The following is a 22342-nucleotide window of genomic DNA, read 5'->3' as shown; positions in this document are numbered from 1 at the left end:
CTGTGCCACGTAGAGTTAGCTAGGCTGAGGTAAAAACATTTGATTTTAGGGCGGTGCCTTTGGCTCAAAGGAGTAGGGTGCCGGCCCCATATCTGGAGGTGGCGGGTTCAAACCCAGCCCTGGCCAAAAACTGCAAACACCGCCCCCCCCCAAAAAAAAAACAAACAAAAAACAGAAACAACCAAACCAAAAAAAAACATTTGATTTTACTTTGAGTACATTGAAAAGCAGTCAGAAGACTTTGAGTGAAAGTCTGCACTCTGCCTTGGGACCACTCACTGTGGGGTTCTTCTTTCGGGGACCTCCAAGAGCCAGTGACAGACGTAGTTTGTGGGGGGATAAGGAGGGATTGGGGCTGGATCTGGAGTTTGGTGTGTGGATAAGTTAGCATGGAGTGAGTGTAAGTCTTGAAGAGACATCTGGTCAGCACTTTGACAGCTGAGCTATGAAGCCTGGTTTTCAGTGCTAACACTGGAGGTAAACTTGCTCAAGTTTAATATTAAGAATGATACTGTAGGCTCATGGCCTGTGGCTCAAGTGGCTAAGGTGCCAGCCACATACACGTGAGCTGGCCGGTTCGAATTCAGCCCAGGCCCGCCAAACAACGATGGCTGCAACCAAAAAAAAAAAAAAAATATATATATATATATATATAGCCAGGTGTTGTGGCGGGCGCCTGTAGTCCCAACTACTTGGGAGACAGAGGCAGGAGAATTGCTTGAGCCCACGAGTTGGAGGTTGCTGTGAGCTGTAATGCCACGGCACTCTACCCAAAGCGAAGCTTGAGGCTCTGTCTCAAAAAAAAAAGAATGATACTGTATTTTATAGTAACTTTTTCCTAACCACAAATTATATGTGTTTTGTCTAATTTACTTGTAACAGGTATTGACATAAAGATAACTACAGCTTCCTGTGAAAATGTCAGTTCTGATATCACAGAGTGTAATAAATTACGTAGAAGAAGAAAATATTCCTGCTTTGAAAGCTCTTCTTGAAAAGTGCAAAGATGTAGATGAGAGAAATGAGGTAAGTTCACGTTTGTAGGCTTGGCGCCCGTAGCACAGTGGTTACGGTGCCAGGCATATACACCGAGGCTGTTGGGTTCAAACCTGGCCTGGGCCTGCTAAACAACAATGACAACTGCAACAAAAAGTAGCCGGGCATTGTGAAGGGCGCCTGTAGTCCCAGCTACTCAGGAGGCTGAGGCAAGAGAATTGCTTAAGCCCAAGAGTTTGAGGTTGCTGTGAGGCCACGGCACTCTACCAAGGGCAACGTAGTGCGACTCTGTCTCAAAAAAAAAAAATCATGTTTGTAAAATTAAATTCTTTGACAAATATTTATTGACCACCTACTATGTACAAGGCACTGTGCTTTGTACATAGAAAGAAATAGGTAGGAAAAGAAACAGGTGAGAAATACTGTCTATATTTGTGATATAATTCCTTATAGATAAAAGTACTTCAAATGCCTTATTTTTGGAGTGAACTTTAACTTATGTAAATGATTGAATATTAAATTTTGATTTATCATTTTTTTATTCCTTGATGGAATAATCAATATTCATGATTTTTTTTTTTTTTTAACTGATGGATTTTTTTTTTTTTTTTTTTTTGTAGAGACAGAGTCTCACTGTACCGCCCTCGGGTAGAGTGCCATGGCATCACACGGCTCACAGCAACCTCTAACTCTTGGGCTTACGTGATTCTCTTGCCTCAGCCTCCCGAGTAGCTGGGACTACAGGCGTGCGCCACAACGCCCGGCTAGATTTTTTTTTTTTTTTTTTTTTGCAGTTTTGGGCCAGGCCTGGATTTGAACCTACCACTTCCAGCATATGGGGCTGGCACCCTACTCCTTGAGCCATAGGCGCCGCCCAATATTCACAATTTTTGATTACTGAAATCTGAAGTGCTTTTAAGAAATGTTAGAGACCACCTAGACCCCTTCTGCCTATGAATAGATTAAGCAGACAAAATTAGAAAGTTTTAATATTATTCTTTTTTTTTTGTAGAGACAGAGTCTCACTGTACCCGCCCTCTGGTAGAGTGCCGTGGCGTCACACGGCTCACCGCAACCTCTAACTCTTGGGCTCATGAGATTCTCTTGCCTCAGCCTCCCGAGCAGCTGGGACTACAGGCGCCCGCCACAACGCCCAGCTATTTTTTTGTTATAGTTTGGCTGGGGCTGGGTTTGAACCCGCCACCCTCGGCATATGGGGCCGGCGCCCTACTCACTGAGCCACAGGCGCCGCCTGTAATATTATTCTTAATGGAGCCCCAACTTTCTTTTTTTTTTTTTTTTGGTTTTTGGCTGGGGTAGGTTTGAACCTGCCACCTCCGGCATATGGGACCGGCGCCCTACTCCTTGAGCCACAGGTGCCTCCCGGAGCCCCAACTTTCTTCCTTGATTGTTCATTCCATCCAATGTGGGGTTTTAAAGACCCTCCATCTTTAAGAGAGAGTTAAATAGGTTATTTGTTATACTTAATAAAATATTAATAAACATGAACTTAAATGAGATATTTCTGTTCAGTGCCATGTGTAAAGAAAAGTTGATTTTATTTTATCATGAACAGTCAAGCTGAAGATTATTTGGCATGTTTTAGTTACTAATAAACTTTTACATGAATATTCTAAGTGGCAGAGTATGTGCTTGTTTTATAAAACTTAAGGAAAATGATCCTATTTCTTAGAACTGTATGTATTTCCAATGGAATGTAATTGTTTCTTTTTTTGACCCGTAGATAAGATGAACAAGGAGCAATTTCTGTTTTACACATGTGATAGATATATCTGTGTAGACATATGAAAAAATGTGTAAGTTATTATGGTAAAGAAACACATAACAAAACTTACTGTCTTAACCATTTTTAAGGATACAGTTCCGTACTGTTAAATACTTCCACTTTGTCATGTGACAGATTTCCAGAAGTTTTTCATCTTGTAAATTCCAAACTTTATATCCATTGAATGACTCTCCCTTTCCCCTTTGTCCAGCCATGGACGGTTACCATTCTGCTTTCTCTTTCTGCCGGCCTGACTACTCAGGACACTCATACAAGTGGACTCACATACTAATTGTCTTTTTGTGGCCAGCTTATTTCACTTAATGTAATGTCCTCAGTGCTCTCTCATGTTGCAGCGTGTGACAGGATTTTCTTCCTTTTTAAGCCTGAATAATAGTCTGTTTTATGTGCAGCACATTTTGTTATCCATTCATCTCTGGATGGAGATTTAGGTTGCTTCTGTCCCTTGGCTATTGTGAATAATCCTGTTATAAACATGGATGTGTAAATATCACAAATGTGTTAAAAACTGCTGAAAGGACAGTCATTACTTTATTATTACATTTTTTTTGGACATTGGATACCTAATTCTGTTAAATGTAAACTCAGTCATTAATGAAATCTTTATCTAAAAAGGTTGTTGCAATAATATTATGATGGCTAATGTTTTTATTGAATACTTATGCAACTATTATGTATGTATTTTATATGTATTTGTATAACAGCTGTATAAAGAATATACTTATCTTGATTTATGGGTAGATGACTTAAATCCTCAGCTATCTGTCCAAGATACCTCTAATAAAACCCAAATTTAACCCCTCCTCTATTTGACTCTAAGCAGGCTGTCATCTGTTTAAGCTCACTGCCTTTCTTTGAGTCTTCAGAAGAAAGTTTCCCTTAATGATGATGCCTTCTTTCTCGTGTTTTTGTATTGAACAGAATAATTTTTTATATTGAACAGAATAATAATTATGCTAGTTAACATAATTGCAGCCTTTTATGATTATGAATAGTCAAAAATTATAAATAGATAAGATATAAAATTTATCATTGGAGATTGTTATAAGAGAATTATAGAAGTAGTCATTTTTATTAGCATTTATTTATTTATTCATTTTTAGAGACAGAGTCTCACTTTTATTGCCTTTGGTAGAGTGCTGTGCCATTACAGCTCACAGCAACCTCTAGCTCTTGGGCTTAGGCGATTCTCTTGCCTCAGCCTCCCCAGTAGCTGGGACTACAGGCACCCGCCACAATGCCGGGCTATTTATTAGCATTTATTAACATATTTGGAATAACTCTGTGATAGTTTGAAAACATTGTTTTACTTCATAGATATTTTCTTAGGGAATACTGAGTAAGGAAAAACATAGCACATCAATAAGCATAAAATTATATTAATCTTAGTGGAGTGAAGCATATTTGGCATAGAGCTTAATTTAGGATCATGCATGAGACAGATTTAATGGATATTAATTATCATGTTATCTGGTTTAAAATTGGATCATTTTTAAATTGGAGTTTTAAAATAATTTAGAACCATTTGAGATTGTTCAGTTATAGCTCAGTTTGAAGGTTGGGGATAACATTTAATTTTTATAGAATTAAGTTCTGATAAAATATAGAATTATAAAAAGTCATTTGGATTTTTCCCTCCTTCCTAATAGTAAAGTATTTATGTAACTTGATGTTAATTTTGATTATCAGTTTTAAAAAAGGATTCTAAATATTAGATCAGTTAAATAAGATAATGTAGGTAAGGCCTGGTCTGGTGGCTCACGCCTTTAATCCTAGCACTCTGGGAGGCCTAGGCGAGTGGATTGCTTGAGCTCAGGAGTTCAAGACCAGCCTGAACAAGAGCCAGACCCTGTCTCTTAAAAAAAATAGCCAGATGTGTGGTGGGTGCCTATAGTTCTCAGGGATTTGGGAGACTGAGGCAAGAGAATCACTGGAACCCAAGAGTTTGAGGTTGCTGTGAGTTATGATGCTACTGGCACTCTACCCAGGGCGAGGAGTGAGACTGTCTGAAAGCAAAACAAACAAAATAATGTGGGTGGGCGGCGCCTGTGGCTCAAGGAGTAGAGCGCCGGTCCCATATGCCGGAGGTAGCAGGTTCAAACCTAGTCCCGGCCAAAAACCAAACAAAAAAAAAAACAAAAAACAAAAAAACCCAAAATAATGTGGGTAAAATTGCCTGATAATGTGCTTAGCGCATAATTAGTCACAATCACTAAACTCTAGTTTCATTCTTTTCTTTCTACTGCGTTTGTCAACTAGAATCTAGTTTTATTTAATTTATTTATTAAAAGGATTTGTTCTGTGAAGTTTGGATTCAGTCAAAAGGCCAGAAGTCTTAAGGATCCAGAAGGCCACAGGTTCCCTACCCTTGAAAATCTCTTGGCTTGTGTCTATTCTTAGTGATGGCAAATGTTTGCCCTTCTTAAAGTAGTGAAAGGTTTTTTATTTTTGAAAATAAGAAAAACTCATTTTCTTTGCTGTCCTTGCTACAGGAAAGGTTGAGGGTAAGGTTGAGGCTGGATATTTTTTTCCTGTTTAAGAAACTGGAGAGTCTGGGCACGGTGGCTCACACATGTAATCCCGCGCTTGGGAGGCTGAGGCGGGTGGATTGGCTGAGCTCACAGGTTTGAGACCAGCCTGAGCCAGGGTGAGACTTCATCTCTAAAATTAGCTGAGTGTTGGGTGGCGCCTGTGGCTCAGTCGGTAAGGCACCGGTCCCATATACTGAGGGTGGCGGGTTCAAACCCGGCCCCGGCTGAACTGCAACCAAAAAAATAGCCGGGCATTGTGGCGGGCGCCTGTAGTCCCAGCTACTCTGGAGGCTGAGGCAAGAGAATCGCTTAAGCCTGGGAGTTGGAGGTTGCTGTGAGCTGTGTGAGGCCACGGCACTCTACCGAGGGCCATAAAGTGAGACTCTGTCTCTACAAAAAAAAAAAAAAATAAAGTTAGCTGAGTGTTTTTGCGGGCGCCTATATTCCTGGCTATTTGGGAGGCTGAGGCAGAAGAATTGCTTAACCCCAGGAGTTTGAGGTTGCTGTAAGCTGTGATGCCAGGGCACTCTACCAAGGGTGCCAAAGTGAGACTCTGTCTCAAAAATAAATAAATAAATAAGTAAAATAGGGCCGTGCCTGTGGCTCAAGGAGTAGGGCGCCGGCCCCATATACCAGAGGTGGCTGGTTCATACCCGGCCCTGGCCAAAAACTGCAAAAAGTAAAAAATAAACTGGAACTTTAAGTCATAGGTTTTGTTATGTGTTTATAAATAGATTTTTATAGGAAATTTCAAAAAGTTTTAATTTCACTACCATTAGTGGAAGAAGCATATGTCCTCCAAAGGTAACTGCTTAAAAGGTAATGGTTATTTAATACACCTAAATAAGTAGAAATGGGAACCTAAAAATTGAGAAGAGCAAAAAGGTGCTTGACTAGTCGATGTTTTTGCACTGACGTCTTCTGGGAAGCTGAGGTTGTGGCACCTGTTGTGGAACTTCAGTTGGGGCATAGCTAGTGTTCTGATTTGGGTGTTTGGCTTGAGGTCATTGTGAGTACTAGACCAGTGGTTATGCAGGTTATGAGATCCTGTGTGTTTTGGAAAGAGATGGGCATGGGATTTGCTGGAATGTGTGTGGTTAGGTATGGAAAGGACTCTTACTGATTTCATTTTTAAGTGGAAGCATAAAGTTGTCTGGACATGACAGATTACTATTCAGGTCTTTCATTTGTCCTATTTCTAGGTAATAAAATTTACCTCATCTTTCTTACTTGTGTTACAGTTATTTATACACATTTACATTATTTTTTCCCTCATTCTCTAGAAATGAGGGAAACTTACCCTGTGTGAACTATCTGAAATGTAACTGTGGCTCCAGAAAGTAAATTGAAAACTCTTCTGAGTGTTTAGAATTACAGTTCTGAAAACAGTGATGTAAAATTCATGTATCCCGAGGACCAAGGGTTCAGAGTTTGTTGGCGTTAATATATATATTATGCTAGTGACATTTTAATCACCTTTTGGCCTACTCGTGATTCAGAATCTTAAACTTGTTTAAGGTAATCTGTTTAACAAGTAGCCATGTACGCACATAGCTTTTTAGAATAACGATTATCATAAAGTTATATTCAACTGTCTTTTTTTTTTTTTTTGAGACAGAGTCTCAAGCTGTTGCCCTGGGTAGAGTGCCGTGGCATCACAGTTCACAGCAACCTCAAACGTTTGGGCTTAAGCGGTTCCCTTGCCTCAGCTTCCCAAGTAGCTGGAACTACAGGTGCCCGCCACAATGCCCGGCTGTTTTTTTGGTTGCAGTTGTCATTGTTGGGTAGCAGGCCCGGGCTGGGTTTGAACCTGCCACTCTAGGTGTGTGTGGCTGGCGCCTTGCCAACTGAGCTGTAATATTTTTAAAGGATAAATGTTTTGATCTGGAAAATCTGTCTATGTGTAATATGCAATACCTCATTCCCTAATGACCCTGGTTAAATGACATGGGGCTACCACACATAATTTAGTGTCCATCATTATGTGAGAAGGTCTGTATTTAACGTGATGCTACTTTTTTTACTTCATTTAAACCAGTATTTTTGTTTGAACTCTTGTGTTATTCTTAGAATAGCATCTGTTATTTTGCCAGTTATTAGAATTGTTCGTATGCTGTTCCTAATGGATTTTTAAATTCCTTAGTCTTTGCTCAGTCATTTACTCAGAATATTTGGGTGTCTGTGTGGCAGTCACTGTATCTCACGCTGGGTACACAGCATTATACCCTCAAGCAAAACAGGCCTGTTTTCCATTCTCACGGAGTCTCGAGGTTTTAGGAGAAAGAGACAGTAATCAGTTGTTAATTACACAAAAATGTGGTCATGAACAAGGATTAATACCAGAAGGGAAAATTATAGGGGATCAGTAAGGAGTGGGAAAGAGCACGGGGGCATACCGGGCCCAGACTGGCTTGAGAGGGAGGCTTGCCCTGCCCTACCGTCACTGGGGTGCCTGTTGACCTAATTTTCTTTTGGTTCTTACCCAAAAGAGCTCTGGGAAAACATTGAAGGGTTTTCAGTAGAGAAATGATGTCATATTGGCATTAAAAAGAATCTCAGGTCTCCCTCCCCCCACCACTAATACATGCCCAGTAAGTAGGTGCTTAAATTTAAATATTTCTACAATTGAACTTAATTTTTTTTTTTTTTTTTTTTTTTTTGAGAGAGTCTCACTATGTCGCCCTCAGTAAGAGTGCTGTGATATTACAGCTCAGAGCAACCTCAAACTCTTGGGCTTAAGCGATTCTCTTGCCTCACCCCCCCCAAGTACCTGGGACTACAGGTGCCCACCACAACACCCAACTATGTTTTTTGTTGTCATTGTTTAGCTGGCCTGGGCTGGGTTTGAACCTGCCAGCCTTGGTGTATGTGGCCGGCACTGTAACCACTGTGCTATGGGTGCCGAGCCATTTTTTTTTTGAGACAGAGTCTTGCTTTGTTGCCCTGGGTAGAGTGCTCTGATGTCATAGTTCACAGCAACCTCAAACTCTTGGGTTCAAGTGATTCTCTTGCCTCAGCCTCTTAGTAGCTGGCACTACAGGTGTTCGCCACAAGGCCGGGCTATTTATTAGAGATGGCCTCACTCTAGCTGAGGCTGGTCTCGAACTGGTGAGCTCAGGCAATCCGCCCACGTTGGCCTCCCAGAGTGCTTACAGGTGTGAGCCACCATGCCTGGCCTTGAGCTTAATTTTAGGTGTAAGTTTTTCTCATTTACATTGGTAAGTTTAGCACCGTTAGTAGTATTGTTGTTTGGTGCTTTTGCATCTATTTCCTGTCATGGCACCTACAGAAATTGATAATATTGGCACTGCACATGCAGCAGATGGGGCTGCCACAGGTGACTTGTCCCTGGATCTAGCTGCCCGGTCCCCTCTCCAGGGCTCAGGGAGCACTGTCTGTGTAGTTGTGCGACTCATTCTTAGCACAAAGCTCAGAAACTGTGATTTAACTGGCAAGGGCTTTCGTTTAATGGAGTAAGTTTCTAAGGGAAGGCTTTAGAGAAGTACATACGTGTATTATATGTGCCCATTTTACTTTTCCTATTTCAGATAAAACGTGTATCGTTAAAAATACACTTTGTCATATTCTACCTGTATTGTTAGAGAATTTGATTATCTTAGTTATTCTGAGATTTTATATGTTTCAGTACTTACTTTCCAGATTGTAGTATTATGCATTTTTACTTTTTCTAAATGAATTTCCTGTGCCAAGAAACAAATTGCTAATACTATATGAAGAAAAATTATGTCTCTTTGACTTTTAAATTGTTAGTAAACTGTAACTCGAGATTCACAGCTGTTTCTAAATTACATTAATATGGTAAACACAGCTAGTGCTTAGCATAGCTTCATGAAAATATGTGTGTGTGGCGGGTATTTAACCTCAGTGATCCAGTAATAAGTCCAGTGTCTTGCTAAGCTCTGTGTGTCTTTTCTGTTCCCCAGTGTGGCCAGACTCCTTTGATGATAGCTGCTGAGCAAGGCAATCTGGAAATAGTGAAAGAATTAATTAAGAATGGAGCTAACTGCAATCTGGAAGATTTGGTATATATTAAAATCATTTACTTATTTGTCTTCACTTTCCTTTCCTTAACGTTGCTGTTTCTTTGTTTTTAAGAAGTAATTCAAAAGTAATAGATTAAAAATTGTACTTTTAGATCTATCTCACAATATTGCCTACTGGCTATGTCAGTTTTTTAAAAGAGTAATACAAGAGAGGAATTTTTCTTTTCAGTGAAGGATCACAGCTCTTTATTTTTTACTGTGTAAATACAGATGGGGCTAGTGGAACAGAAGGCATGTGTATGCACAACTGTATACCTGCCTAAAAAACACCCCTGCTGAGTCATGGTGTTAAGTAGCACCCTGTGATGCAAACTTCTAATAAACATTATGTATGATAATATCCAGAAAGATGTGGGCCCTTCTGTTTGCACTTCTACAGGGTAAATCTCCATTCTAAGACATTCCATTTCTTCGACTATCCCTGTTTTACTTAGAATTGCTTTTTTTTTTATTTTGTAGAGACAGAGTCTCACTGTACCGCCCTCGGGTAGAGTGCCGTGGCGTCACACGGCTCACAGCAACCTCTTAACTCTTGGGCTTACACGATTCTCTTGCCTCAGCCTCCCGAGCAGTTGGGACTACAGGTGCCCGCCACAACGCCCGGCTATTTTTTTTTTTGGTTGCAGTTTGGCCGGGGCTGGGTTTGAACCTGCCATCCTCGGCATATGGGGCTGGCGCCCTACTCACTGAGCCACAGGCGCCGCCCTACTTAGAATTGCTTTTGAGTATCACTCAGCTACATCCATTTTTTAAAATTCAACGAGCACTTAATTAAATTACACTCATCAATAAAAGTTATAAAATAGTATACTTTTATACTTTATTTAAAAAATAAAGGAGAAGGGCAGTGCCTGTGGCTCGGTCGGTGGGGCGCTGGCCCCATATACCGAGGGTGGCAGGTTCAAACCCGGCCCCGGCCAAACTGCAACCAAAAAATAGCCGGGCGTTGTGGCGGACGCCTGTAGTCCCAGCTACTCGGGAGGCTGAGGCAAGAGAATCACTTAAGCCCAGGAGTTGGAGGTTGCTGTGAGCTATGTGAGGCCATGGCACTCTACCGAGGGCCATAAAGTGAAACTCTGTCTCTACAAAAAAAAAAAAAATAAAGGAGAAAAGTTCTTTTTTTATCATATAGTTTCTATTTCTAAACTCATCATGTGGGATCACCCCAGTTTCTTAGCCTGTGAATGTGCTCTAAAATTTGATTATAGGCTTTTCGATTTCAATTTGTAATAAAGGTTGGGAGCCACAGGGGTTTTAATGATTGTCTTTTCTCCTTTTTACAAAGCACAGTGTCTGATTAGAAGTCCAGTGAGAAGCCTGGATTTCTGAATAAGTACTCATGAAGCCACTTCCTTTTTTTCTTTTTTTAGAGACAGAGTCTCACTTTGTTGCCCTCGGTAGAGTGCTATGGCGTCACAGCTCACAGCACCCCAGCTCTTGGGGCCTCAGCCTCCCTTGCAGCTGGGACTACAGGTGCCCACAACACCTGGCTATTTTTTTTGTTGTTTTTGCAGTTGTCATTGTTTTAGCTGGCCTGGGCCAGGTTCCAACTTGCCAGCCTGGGGATACGTGGCCGGCACCCTACCTACTGAGCTACGGGCACCGCCAACAGATGAATTCTTAAGAGAGCTTAAGTACTATTTTAGAGTTATTTTGAGTGGGTTGAATCATGTCAGTTTGGTATGATCATTTGATATGTAAATTCAAATTTATTTTTCTTCACTTTGCAATGTTATTTTTGGTTTTAAAATGGTAACATTTTTGTGTATGTGTTCAAGGATAATTGGACAGCGCTTATATCTGCATCAAAAGAAGGGCATGTCCACATTGTGGAAGAACTACTCAAATGTGGGGTTAACTTGGAGCACCGGGATATGGTATGTATGTTTTTACAATATGCCGTATGTTGTTAATTAAGTGAAATCTTATTAGCCATAGTAGGGATGTGTAAATTCTTGTATTTTCATGTGTGAGGTGATACCATGATAAGGATTTTTGGATTTAGGCTTAGACATTGATATTACCCTTAAGAATGTTTTACAACTCAGATGTTACAGTGTACCTTTTAAGGAATATTCTAAGTCATCACTTTGAGTTTATTTCAGAGTTTGTTTTTTTTTTGAGACAGAGTCTTACTATGTTGCACTGGGTAGAATGTTGTGGTGTCACAGCTCACAGCAACCTCAAACTCTTGGGCTCAAGTGTTTTTCTTGCCTCAGCCTCCCAGGTAGCTGGGACTATAGGCGCCTGCCACAATGCCGGGCTATTTTTTTTGTTGCAGTTGTCATTGTTTAGCAGGCCCGGGCCAGGTTCGAACCTGCTAGCCTCGGTGTATGTGGCCAGCGCCCTACCCACTGAGCTACGGGCACTGAGCCTATTTTAGAGTTTAATATTTTGAAATAGTGTTAAAAACAACTCATTCCCCTTTAATATATGAGTGTTTAAAGTTTTGAGAAAATTGATTCCTTTTGTACTTTGGGGGACATAGTATGGTTTAAAAATATATGTCAGTTTGAAGTTTAAAATTTCAGAATAAAATGTAATTCTTTTTTTTTTTTTTTTTTTTTTGTGGTTTTTGGCCGGGGCTGGGTTTGAACCTGCCACCTCCGGCATATGGGACTGGCGCCCTACTCCTTGAGCCACATACATTGTCTGTGCACATTGGCACTTTTAACCACATGTGATCCTTAATTATCACTTAGCTCTTACTTGATCTTGCATCTGGTTAAAGCATGAAGGTGAAGGAAGAGATTATTTCTGGCTTACTATAAAATGTTTAGCCTTTTCAGAAGTTTTTATCAGTAGAAGCAAGGAAAGAAATTATCTGCCTTGATGCATAAAACAATATATTACTTGGCTGATGGCACTTTTTGTAGTACAGATGGTCTCAGTTTTTAAGAAACCAAAGAATTCCACTATCTTGCACTAAATGTTATTTTACAGTTTACATGGTGGCTTTGCCTCTATAATCTTATATTTACTCTCAAAAGTTAGTGAAGTGGGCGCTATCCTTATTTTTATAGGAAGATAAAGAGAACCACTGGTATCCTATTTCCAAAAAGAAATTTAAGTACACGGCAATGAAAGTTTGGGGAGAGAAGATAATGATGTCAGTAACCCAGGCAAAGAATCAAATGTGGTGTTCTTACCTTATTGGTATGTAAGGCAGAAGGGAAACACAGGAAATTACCTATTTTTGAATGTTCTGTGAATGGGACCACACCAGTTTATCAGATGCACTGACTGTCTGAAGTACCTGCTCCCTGCCTGGCCTCCTTGGTGCTTTGCAGCCTCTTTATTACTTAATTGACTTCTGAGAACAATCCTGTGGACTAAGGTTAATTTTCTTCTTCTTACTGAATAGCTGGGGAAATTGAGACTGGAAGAAGTGGATCTTTGTCCAAAGCACACAGCTATTTAGCAGTCAGGCTGGGTTTTGAACCTAGGCCTGCCCACTCCCTTATTATTCACATATATATTAGCAAAGCTGTTAGGGACTATAGAGTGTACATTGTGCAAGTGTAAGAACTTGATGAGATTGTAAAAAATGATTTTTTTAAACTCTTTTGGCTCTCCTTATTTCTTCTATTTCACCAAAGTAATGATTACAAAATCTTTAACATTTAAATGGTCTTTGTGTAGCTTTAAAACACCAAAATTTGAGGAAACTGGGACTGTCTCTCTTAGTCTTGTGGGAACCTGACCTCACAGGATTGGGTTGGTGGTAGTAGCTACTGGCTGGAGGGAAGGCAGAGGTCTTGGGACTTGTTTAAGGAGAGGAGAGTGACTGCTGAGGTCCTCTGGGGATCAGCAAGAATTTCAGGTATAGTGTGAGGAAGCTGCATAAGGATTCTCCCTGGGAGGACCTGGTGTCTAGATTAATGGACACCAATCTGAAGGTGTTTGTGAAAAATAAAGCTATTAGTATGCTTAATTGGTGTCAATCTTTTCACTTTTGTGAATTTAGGTTTAGTTTTCTTGAGATTAAAATTTTATCTCAGATTTTTACATAGGGGGACATTATTCAAATTAAAGTGAGGACATGATATTAAACAGTTCTGAGCCGGGCGTGGTGTCTCATGCCTATAATCCCAGCACTCTGGGAGGCTGAGGCAGGTATTTGCTTGTGCTCAGGAGTTGGAGACCAGTCGGAACCAGAGCGAGAGACCCCGTCTCTAAAACTAGCTGGGAGTTGTGTCCGGCACCTGTAGTCCCAGCTACTGGGGAGGCTGAGGCAAGAGGATTGCTTGTGCCCAAGAATTTGAGGTTGATGTGGGTTATGATGCCACAGCACTCTACCCACAGTGACAGAGTGAGACTCTGTCTCAAAAATAAAAAAAAATAAATAAAAAAAAGTTCTCAGCAGATACTTTATAGGTTAAAATGTTGGTGTGTGTAAAACTGGACTTGAGTAAATGCCCAGCTCTCTGAGTTGACCTAATCAAATTATGTCAGTTTTTGCTTGTCTTTCACAAGCTTGACACTTTGAAGAGTATGCTTCTGGTGTTTTTAGAGTGTCCTTCAATTTGGGTGTCTCCTGTGGTTAGACTGAGATTGTGACGCACCTTCCTCGGGAACGTGATAACGTGTGTGTCACTCATGATGCTAACCCTGGTCTCTTGGTTAAGATCCTGTCTGACAGGTTTCTCCACTGTCAGGGAAGATACTTTGAGATGAAACAAATATCCTTTTTTAAATTAAACTTTCACTCATTTGTTTTAATACCATCCACGAGTGTTACCTGTAGCAGTTATGACTGTGGTGGTGTGATATCATATGTATACTAGCTCATGTATACACACGAACGTCTGTTTTCTCTATCTTTCTGTATATGTACATTTAAAAATGAGTCTGTATTGATACCTCTGTGTTTCCTCTCTACAGTCTTCATATTCTGGCTGATTCTTAGAGACATTTGTGTACAGTAGGATTCACTCTGTGGATACACTTGGTGGGTTTTGACGCGTGCGCGTTGTCATTCCCGCAGTCCCTCAATCAGCTCTCCATCTGCTCCCCAAGCCCTGCCACCACCCATCTGTTTTCCCTTTCTGTAGTTTTGCCTTTTCCAGCTTAGGACAGGCATTTGAAACAGGATAAGAGGAATTAAGTGATTTATAGTCTCAGAACCCAATGTGCATTGATTGGTTCAAATACTGATTTAAAAAGACCAAATGAAACATAATTCCTTGGTAAGATTTGATCACATGGTCTGTTTCATTGAAGTGCATTATAGCTAAAGAGAAAGTCACTCCTATGGTTTTGTAAATAAATGTTAGTTCTACGTGGTGGCCTCACCCATCCCTGGAATTCTGATCACAAGTCATTGCCGCACATTTCCCTCTTTGAGCAGCCCCTCTAAGGGTCTGGGATTTAAAGGTGTGTTTAAATGCAGGAGTGGAGTGTGATTATTTGGATTCCACTCATACAAGGAAAAGAATATCTAGGGACATTAAAAGTTTTCTGGAAAAAAAAAAAAAGTCTTTGGACAGCCAAAATAAAATCTCAGAAATTTGGAAGAGTCCAACATGAATGTTCCCTGTTTCAGTTTTCACGATATAGTACTAACTGGAGAGTAATCATTTGTGGACTTAAGAGATTTGACTTATTTCATGTACTGTTGTATATTTCTCTGGGGACTTGTGGAATTTAAAACTGGATGGTATGACCTTCATAAAACATTGATTGATAAAGATAGTCACAGAGTGAGCATCATCCCCAGTTTGATCTCCCTCTCCCTCTCTTGTTCCCAGGGCGGGTGGACGGCTCTCATGTGGGCCTGTTACAAAGGCCGCACCGACGTAGCAGAGCTGCTGCTTTCTCATGGTGCCAATCCAAATGTGACTGGTTTGGTAAGTGTTAATAAAAATTCATTTGTAATATAATTGTAAGTTTTCTTAGGGAATACTTAAGGCTGATTATACTTGACTTCAATGTGAATAGAAATTTTCTGTATCTTATTAAATAATAATAATATAGCATGTGCTTTCCTGAAGCACATTTCCTGATACAATAATGAGAATTTTTTTCTCAAGCTAAGTTCTCAAGTTTTGTTAACGTGCAGCTCCTAGAGCTTAAGTGTTAACTATGTAACATTTCAAAAAGAGATTGTGAAATCCTAGTCATCTTCCTGTTTTATTGAGTTGTGCACCTTAACCTGAATTTCCTTAATTTATTTACCAAATAACCATGCTGTTTTTCTACACGTTCTGTTATGTATATTCACATTTCTCTTATATTACTTTCTTCTAATTAGTATTGCCTCTTGGCTAGATAATCACATTTTAATATATTGAGTTTATAATTGTGTTCATAATATGTTCATGCAGGGTTGAGTGCATCTTAGTTACCATTTATGTATTATGAGTATTATGTGTGTTCTTCAAGTGGAGAACAGTTTGTAACTTGATTTTTAAAAAGTACTACTTTGTGTTACTTCCTTTGATACTGAGTTTGCCTAGCAAACGTGTGTTGAATATCCACCTAAAAGATTTTCTTTCTTTCTCTCCCTCACGCCCTTCTTCACTTCTTGCCCCTCTCCCTGCCTGCCGTCGGCCTGCCCGTCTCTCCCAGCAGTACAGCGTGTACCCCATCATCTGGGCAGCAGGGAGAGGCCATGCAGACATAGTGCAGCTTTTACTGCAAAATGGAGCTAAAGTCAACTGCTCTGATAAGGTGGGTCAGCAGACCATGCTACGGCCCCAGTCATGCTGTGTCCACTCGGACTGTCACGTCATAAACATTTTCATATGTTCTCACGAGGCTGCTTTCATGCGTTTTATGTTTTGTATATTAAATACATTTTATGTAGATGCATATCTGAAAAATAGATCCCTTATGTGTATTATGTACTCAGTGTCCTTCTGGTGTATTCTGTGTCGCGTTTTCATTCTCAAGAAAATAAGCAGGGCCAATGGCATTAGCCATTGTTTGAAGACATTAGCTGTCTTCATTATTTGAAGTTTTCCGTTTGGAACTTTTCTTCTACCTTAAGGCCAATCTGCCTGTCTTTGTATTGTGAAAATATTCTTTCTAAAATTCAAGTTTTAGAAAGAATTCAAGTCTTGTGTTTAAAATCTTATGGGACTCTACTGCCTATCTTTGGTATGTGTGGTGGATGGAGATAGGCCTGGCCTCCCTCCTCCTCCTGCTCCCTGTACCCACCCCGCATGCTGGCCCCACGCCACTCACGCGTCCTGAGCGCACGCATTCTCTCGCTGTGGGCCAGGCCTCTCTTCTTCATCTGCTTCAGTTGCTATTTACTGTGAGCCTCAGCTCATTTGCCATCAGTTCCAGAAAGTTCCCCAGAATTTTGTTCTGTTTTTTTTTTTTTTTTTTTTTAATTTTTATCACTGCAAACATTCAGTAAGTACTTACCTAGTTATCTTATTCTTCCTTGTTTTTGGAGAGCTTTGCTGGCTTTCACTGTTTTAGGATCAAGCCCAGGCTGTTTGGTTGTCCTCAGCCCATCTTCCAGGCTCACTTGCTGGTCCTTTTCATATGTGCTGTGCTCTCAGATACAGTAGCTTGTCTGACATTCTGAGAACCTCCTTGCTTAGTTTATTCTGTTCCCTCTGCTAGGAATGTTCTCTCCTCTCTCTCATGAACTCTAATTTATTTTTCAAGGCTCATTTGAGGTGTTACCTTGCTCATTAAATCTCTGTAACCCGCGTGCCTCTTCCTGTGCACGGTCGCCACTCTCTGTGCACAAGGCATTTAGGAATATTGCTTTTGTACTGATGGCTAATTCATATTGACTGAGGTTTGAGGTATGACTGAAATGGATGCTGTTCTGTCTGTTGATTTTTCTGATTTGAAACCTTTATTTTCTCCTTCTGGCCTATAGAAATATGTTTATATGTAGCCTGGCATTCAGAGCTATCCAGAATCAGGTGTTATGCTCCCTAACCTGTCGCTACTTGGCGTTTTGAGAAAATGTTTACCACCTGGTGTGTGCAGTGCCCTGGGCCATCACTTAACACGGAGATCCAAGAGCAGAAAAGAAGTGGTCTCTGTTCAGAGAGGCAGGGGTGTAAGTGGGACTTGTAAAAGGCTAAGGGCCAGGTGACTTGGGAGCTTGAAGATGGAATTAATTCACTGATGGCTGAGCAGACAGTAAAGATTTGATAGAAGAACTGAGACTTAGTCTAGACCTGGAAGAAAGGGTAGAAGGAGAGGGAGGAGGAGAGATGAGCTGGGCACAGGGGAGGAGAGGGAGGAGGAGAGATGAGCCGGGCACAGGGGAGGAGAGGGAGGAGGAGAGATGAGCCGGGCACAGGGGAGGAGAGGGAGGAGGAGAGATGAGCTGGGCACAGGGGAGGAGAGGGAGGAGGAGAGATGAGCTCGGCACAGGGGAGGACGAGAGCTGGAGCACCAGGCCGTGCTGAGCTGGGCTGAGAGGAGCAAGCCGGGGTGCAGGCAGAGCCACCTTCAGGTAGGCCCTCTGCCCTGTAGACACAGAAAATCACGGGGAGGTCTAAGTAGTAGATGGACACAAGTGGCAGTTTAGAGAAAAATTAATGTTTAGTAGTGCACTGGGGGCTGGATTAAAGACTAAGAGAATATTTTTATTGCTGACAGAAATAGGGAGGTTTCTATGGGAACTAATTTTTAGAGAAGGAAGTGAAGTTTGTGCTGAATGTGTCGACCTTGAGGTGGAGCACTTGGCAGTTAGAGGAGCCTGCGAGGCTGAGGAGAGGACTCTGGGGCTGCAGATGAGGCTTACGCAGCTGATTCTGAGAGGGCATGAGTGCAGGTTTGATAACTGAGCTCTGGAAAGCTGGAATGCAGGGGGCAAAGGGCAGATTATTAGGAGTGTCTCTAGAGGTAGGAGAAGTTGGCTGGCTTACCACTGTCAAAGGTGATACATGAATTGAAAGTTCACAGTTCAGTTTAGAATACTGAAGAGCCTTCAGGGAGAAAAGAGGGAACTGAGTAAAGATTGACAGATCTGGGGTGTAGGTGACTGTTGGTGACCTCGGAGATGGTGTTTCCTCAGTGTTTACAGCAGAAATCAGTTTTCAAGGGGGTTTTGGCAAGGAATTACAAATTATTTTCAAAAGTTTGAAAGAAAGAACAACAAATATCTTAAGTTAGCTTTTGGAGAAGTTTGTTAGGAGAGAGGAGACTTAATTTGAAAGGACTAAATCAGAGACCTAACAGAAAGGGGGAGTCTAAGAAGAAAAGAGGGGTGATGTGGCCTCGGAGCGTGCGTGAGCTTCCAGGTGAAACAGGCAGGGAGGATTGAGAATACACATGACGAGATTAGGTTTTGGAGTGATAGAGGCCAGAATTTGAGAAAAAGAGGGCTGGGCACAATGGCTCAGGCCTGTAATCCTAGCATTCTGGGACTCTGAGGTAGGAGGATCTCTTGAGCTCAGGGGTTTAAGACCAGCCCAAGACTCCATCTCTACTAAAAATAGAAAAATTAGCCAGATGTCGTGGTAGGAACCCGTAGTCCAGCTACTCAGGAGGCTGCTGGGGCAGGAAGATCACTTGAGCCCAGGAGTTTGAGGTTGCTGTGAGCTAGGCTGACGCCACAGCACTCACTCTAGCCTGGACAACAGAGTGAGATTCTGTCTCCAAAAGAAAAAAAAAAAAAAAAGAATGGAAGAAAAAGAGAAGAGAGAGCCTTATTAAGGTAGTTCTGAGTGCTGGTGACTCCGGAACTGTTTTGGAGTAGATGGAAAGCAAGGTAAGGGAAGGTCTTCTGAGATGTCAAGGCTTCTTTTTCATGTTGAAAGTGAGACTATCTGGGAAACTTAGGGGTGAGAACCTATTAACCCAGAAATCTGACCTCAGAATCTGTGCTCTTAATGCGCCCCTGCCAAATTAGCCTCTGTATGTGACAACTTCAGCCTAGAAACTGCACTTGAAAGCGCCTTTCCCTGAAACATGAATCAAAAAGCATCGAAGAATATAAATCATGCATAAAGGCAATTTTGTACCTTTGGGGAGTCTGGCAGTCAACAGACACATGAATAACCACAGCGTCCTTGAGGTACCTTGGAGCCCAAAGACAGACATTAACATTTAATGAACATCTACTCTCCACGACAGCCCTGTCCAGTGGAAATATCTGTGTTGATAGAAACGCTCTAGAATTCTGTAGTCTCTAGTCGAATATGACTGTTAAGCCCTTGATATGAGTAGTGTGACAAGGAGATGAATTTTTATCTTATTTCATTTTAATTAGCTTAGGTCCAACTAGCTCAGTTAATGGGTCTTACTTTACCCCTTGATAGCTTTGTGACTTTAGCCTGTTGATTAATTTCTCATGCTCTCAGTCTCCACATCTGTGAAAATGTGGTGTTAAGAGGTAAAGATTACCTGTGTTAACCCATGTAAAGTAGTTAGAGCTACTTTAGTTTGTTTGCAACTTGGTTGTTACTATTTTCACCCAACAGACTGGTGGATGTTAAATTCTATTTCATAAGATATGTGAATTGAAAATTTGTGGCTGTATAACTTTATGATGGGAAAATTGTCTATCATAAACGTTAGAAAGACATTTTATGCAGTGGTTAATCATCTGTTCAGGAGAAATAAATTGGGAGAAACAGGATTAAAATTGTGATCAGTGTATGAATTTATCTAAGAATACTCAAAGTCTGATTTTCATTAAAATTCATGTTGAAAGCTAGTTTCTTTTGGTACAGCTCTGATAATTTTAAATTTATTGTTTTAATAGTATGGAACCACCCCTTTAGTTTGGGCAGCAAGAAAGGGTCATTTGGAATGTGTGAAACATTTATTGGCCATGGGAGCTGATGTTGACCAAGAAGGAGCTGTAAGTATCTTGTATTTTAACTCCTGGTAATAGAGATGTGTTTTTGATTTTAAGAGGACTGTTTTCCTTAGTAATGTCTAGGAAAATTTTCCTCTAATTCTTAAGTGGTAGTAACTTGGGAAAACAAGCATTTTCTTTCTTTTATCCTAAGTATGTTATATTTAAATGTTATATACTATACATATATGTTTTTAAGGGTTTATTGCTAATGCACATTAATTTTGGAAGACTGAAAGTATTGTTCATGGGATAAGATCCAAACTTTGTAAAATAATTTAAAGAGGCATATTCTGAGCCTTCTACATGCAGTCATGGCCCAGAGAGCCACACCCAAGAAGCCTTGAGCAAATAATCTCCCTGTGGTTGGGTTATAGTTTAGTTTTATGCATTTCAGGGAGCCAGGAGTTACAGGTAAAGTCAGAACCAGTCCATGGAGGGCATACATTGATTTGGCCTGAAAATGTAGGACGTCTTGAAGCAGGAGATTGCAGATTATGGGTGGGTTTAAAGATGCTTTTATTTGTAATTGGTTAAAGAAATGAAGCTTTGTCTAAAAGCCTGGAATATTTTAAGTCAGTGGTTTTCAACCTTCCTAATGCTGTGACTCTTTAATCCAGTTCCTCATGTTGTGGTGACCCCCAACCACAAAATTATTTTCGTTGCTACTTCATAACTGTAATTTTGCTACTGTTATGAATCATAATGTAAATATCTAATATGCAGGAGATCCCCAAAGGGGTCGTGACCCACAGGTTGAGAACTGCTGTTTTAAGTTAAGAAAGTCTGTTAATCAGAGACAACCAAGTGGACATATACCCAGACTCAAGTGATCTGATAAATAAATTGATGACTTGCAGGTGTGGTTGAAGCTTTGTTGTATGTAGCCTTAGGCCTGTTAATGAGTTACAAAGCCTTTCTCTAAGGGGAGGGGCGCATAATGCATGCCTGACTTCCCTTCTCATGGCTTGCAACTCATGTGACCCTATGGCTAAGAGAGAGTCCATTCAGTCATGGTATAAAGAATAACTTTTAGCAATACTAGTATGACATTTATATATATACAGTCATGTGTCACTATGGGAGTATGTTCCAAGAATGTTGTCATTAGGTGATTCCACCCCTCTGTGAACATCGTAGAATGTGCTTGCTCATACCTCGTTGGTATAGCATGCCTGGTGATGGCACAGCCTATTTCTAATAGGCTACAACCCTTGACAGTGAGTTATCGCGTGGAAGACTATAGGCAGCTGTAGTGCAAGGGTGAGTATTTGTACATTTAACATGGCTGAACACAGAAAAGGTAGAGTAAAACTCTGGTATTATAATCTTATGAGGCCACCTTGTGAGGTCTCAGCTACAATGTGCTGTGTGGCTGTACTTTGGTTTTTACATGTGGTTCTTAGTTCACTGCTCCATATCCTTTGTTAACATGTTTTACCTTTTGTCCTTGTTCTAGAGCAGTGATTCTCAACCTTCCTAATGCTGCGATGTATTTTTGTTGTTATAAAGGGGTCTCGACCCACAGGTTGAGAACCGCTGTCCTAGAGTAATAAAAGTGAAAGACAGTTTTTTGTTACTTAACAACAATCCCCTTTCAGCCTCACCTGAGTTAATGTTAATGAGGTGCCTGTTGCCAGGGGAACAAAGGTTGTGCTCAGGGGGTTTGAGCTCACTAACCTATCCTCCCAGAGAGGCTAAAGGTTGAGTTGATCACCAATGGACAGTGATTAGTCAAAGATGCCTTCATAATGAAGCCTTTGTAAAACCCCCAAAGGACTGGGTTCAGGGTACTTCCAGGTGGGTGGCATTCCCCAATACCATGGGAACAAAAATTTCTGTTTTCAGCACCCTTCTAGACCTCGTCCCACCTATTTCTTCATTTGTGTGTTTATTTGTATCCTTTAAAATATACTTTATAAAAAACTGGTAAATGTTAAGTAAGCCTGAGTTTTGTAAGCCACTCTAGCAGATTAATAAAGCTCAAGGAGAGAGGGTTGTGGCAACCCCCATTTCTAGTCATTCGGTCAGAAGCACAGGTAAAATGACCAGGAACTTTCCGTTGGCATTGGAAGTAGGGGTGTCTTGGGGTATCTCAGGGACTGATCTCTAACCGGCGGGATCTTGGATTTGAATTGGTGAATACCTAGCTAGTGTCTGC

At 40.9% G+C, this 22342-nt stretch overlaps 1 protein-coding gene across 13 annotated transcripts in view; it reads left to right on the top strand.

The window, feature by feature from the left end:
* KIDINS220 (kinase D interacting substrate 220) overlaps window positions 1–22342 on the top strand; it is a 121316-nt gene that overhangs the window by 10837 nt on the left and 88137 nt on the right. For 4 of the 13 annotated variants that reach the window (XM_053587650.1, XM_053587645.1, XM_053587641.1 and 1 more), the window contains exons 2-7: window positions 883–1026; window positions 9279–9377; window positions 11177–11275; window positions 15149–15247; window positions 15969–16070; window positions 20086–20184. In XM_053587650.1, coding sequence (XP_053443625.1) covers window positions 919–1026; window positions 9279–9377; window positions 11177–11275; window positions 15149–15247; window positions 15969–16070; window positions 20086–20184 — 606 coding nt within the window. In that variant the 5' untranslated portion in view covers window positions 883–918. Of the gene's footprint in view, window positions 1–879; window positions 1027–9278; window positions 9378–11176; window positions 11276–15148; window positions 15248–15968; window positions 16071–17783; window positions 17830–20085; window positions 20185–22342 lie in introns of those variants that run through there. The other 9 variants (XM_053587652.1, XM_053587648.1, XM_053587643.1 and 6 more) reach the window with 4 other exon arrangements.

The sequence above is a fragment of the Nycticebus coucang genome, chromosome 4 (genome assembly GCF_027406575.1).
Source record: "Nycticebus coucang isolate mNycCou1 chromosome 4, mNycCou1.pri, whole genome shotgun sequence".
In the NCBI taxonomy this organism is placed as follows: Eukaryota; Metazoa; Chordata; class Mammalia; order Primates; family Lorisidae; genus Nycticebus; species Nycticebus coucang.
The sequence above is the reverse complement of the archived record's forward strand: the minus strand, read 5'-3'. Positions and strand labels throughout refer to the sequence as shown.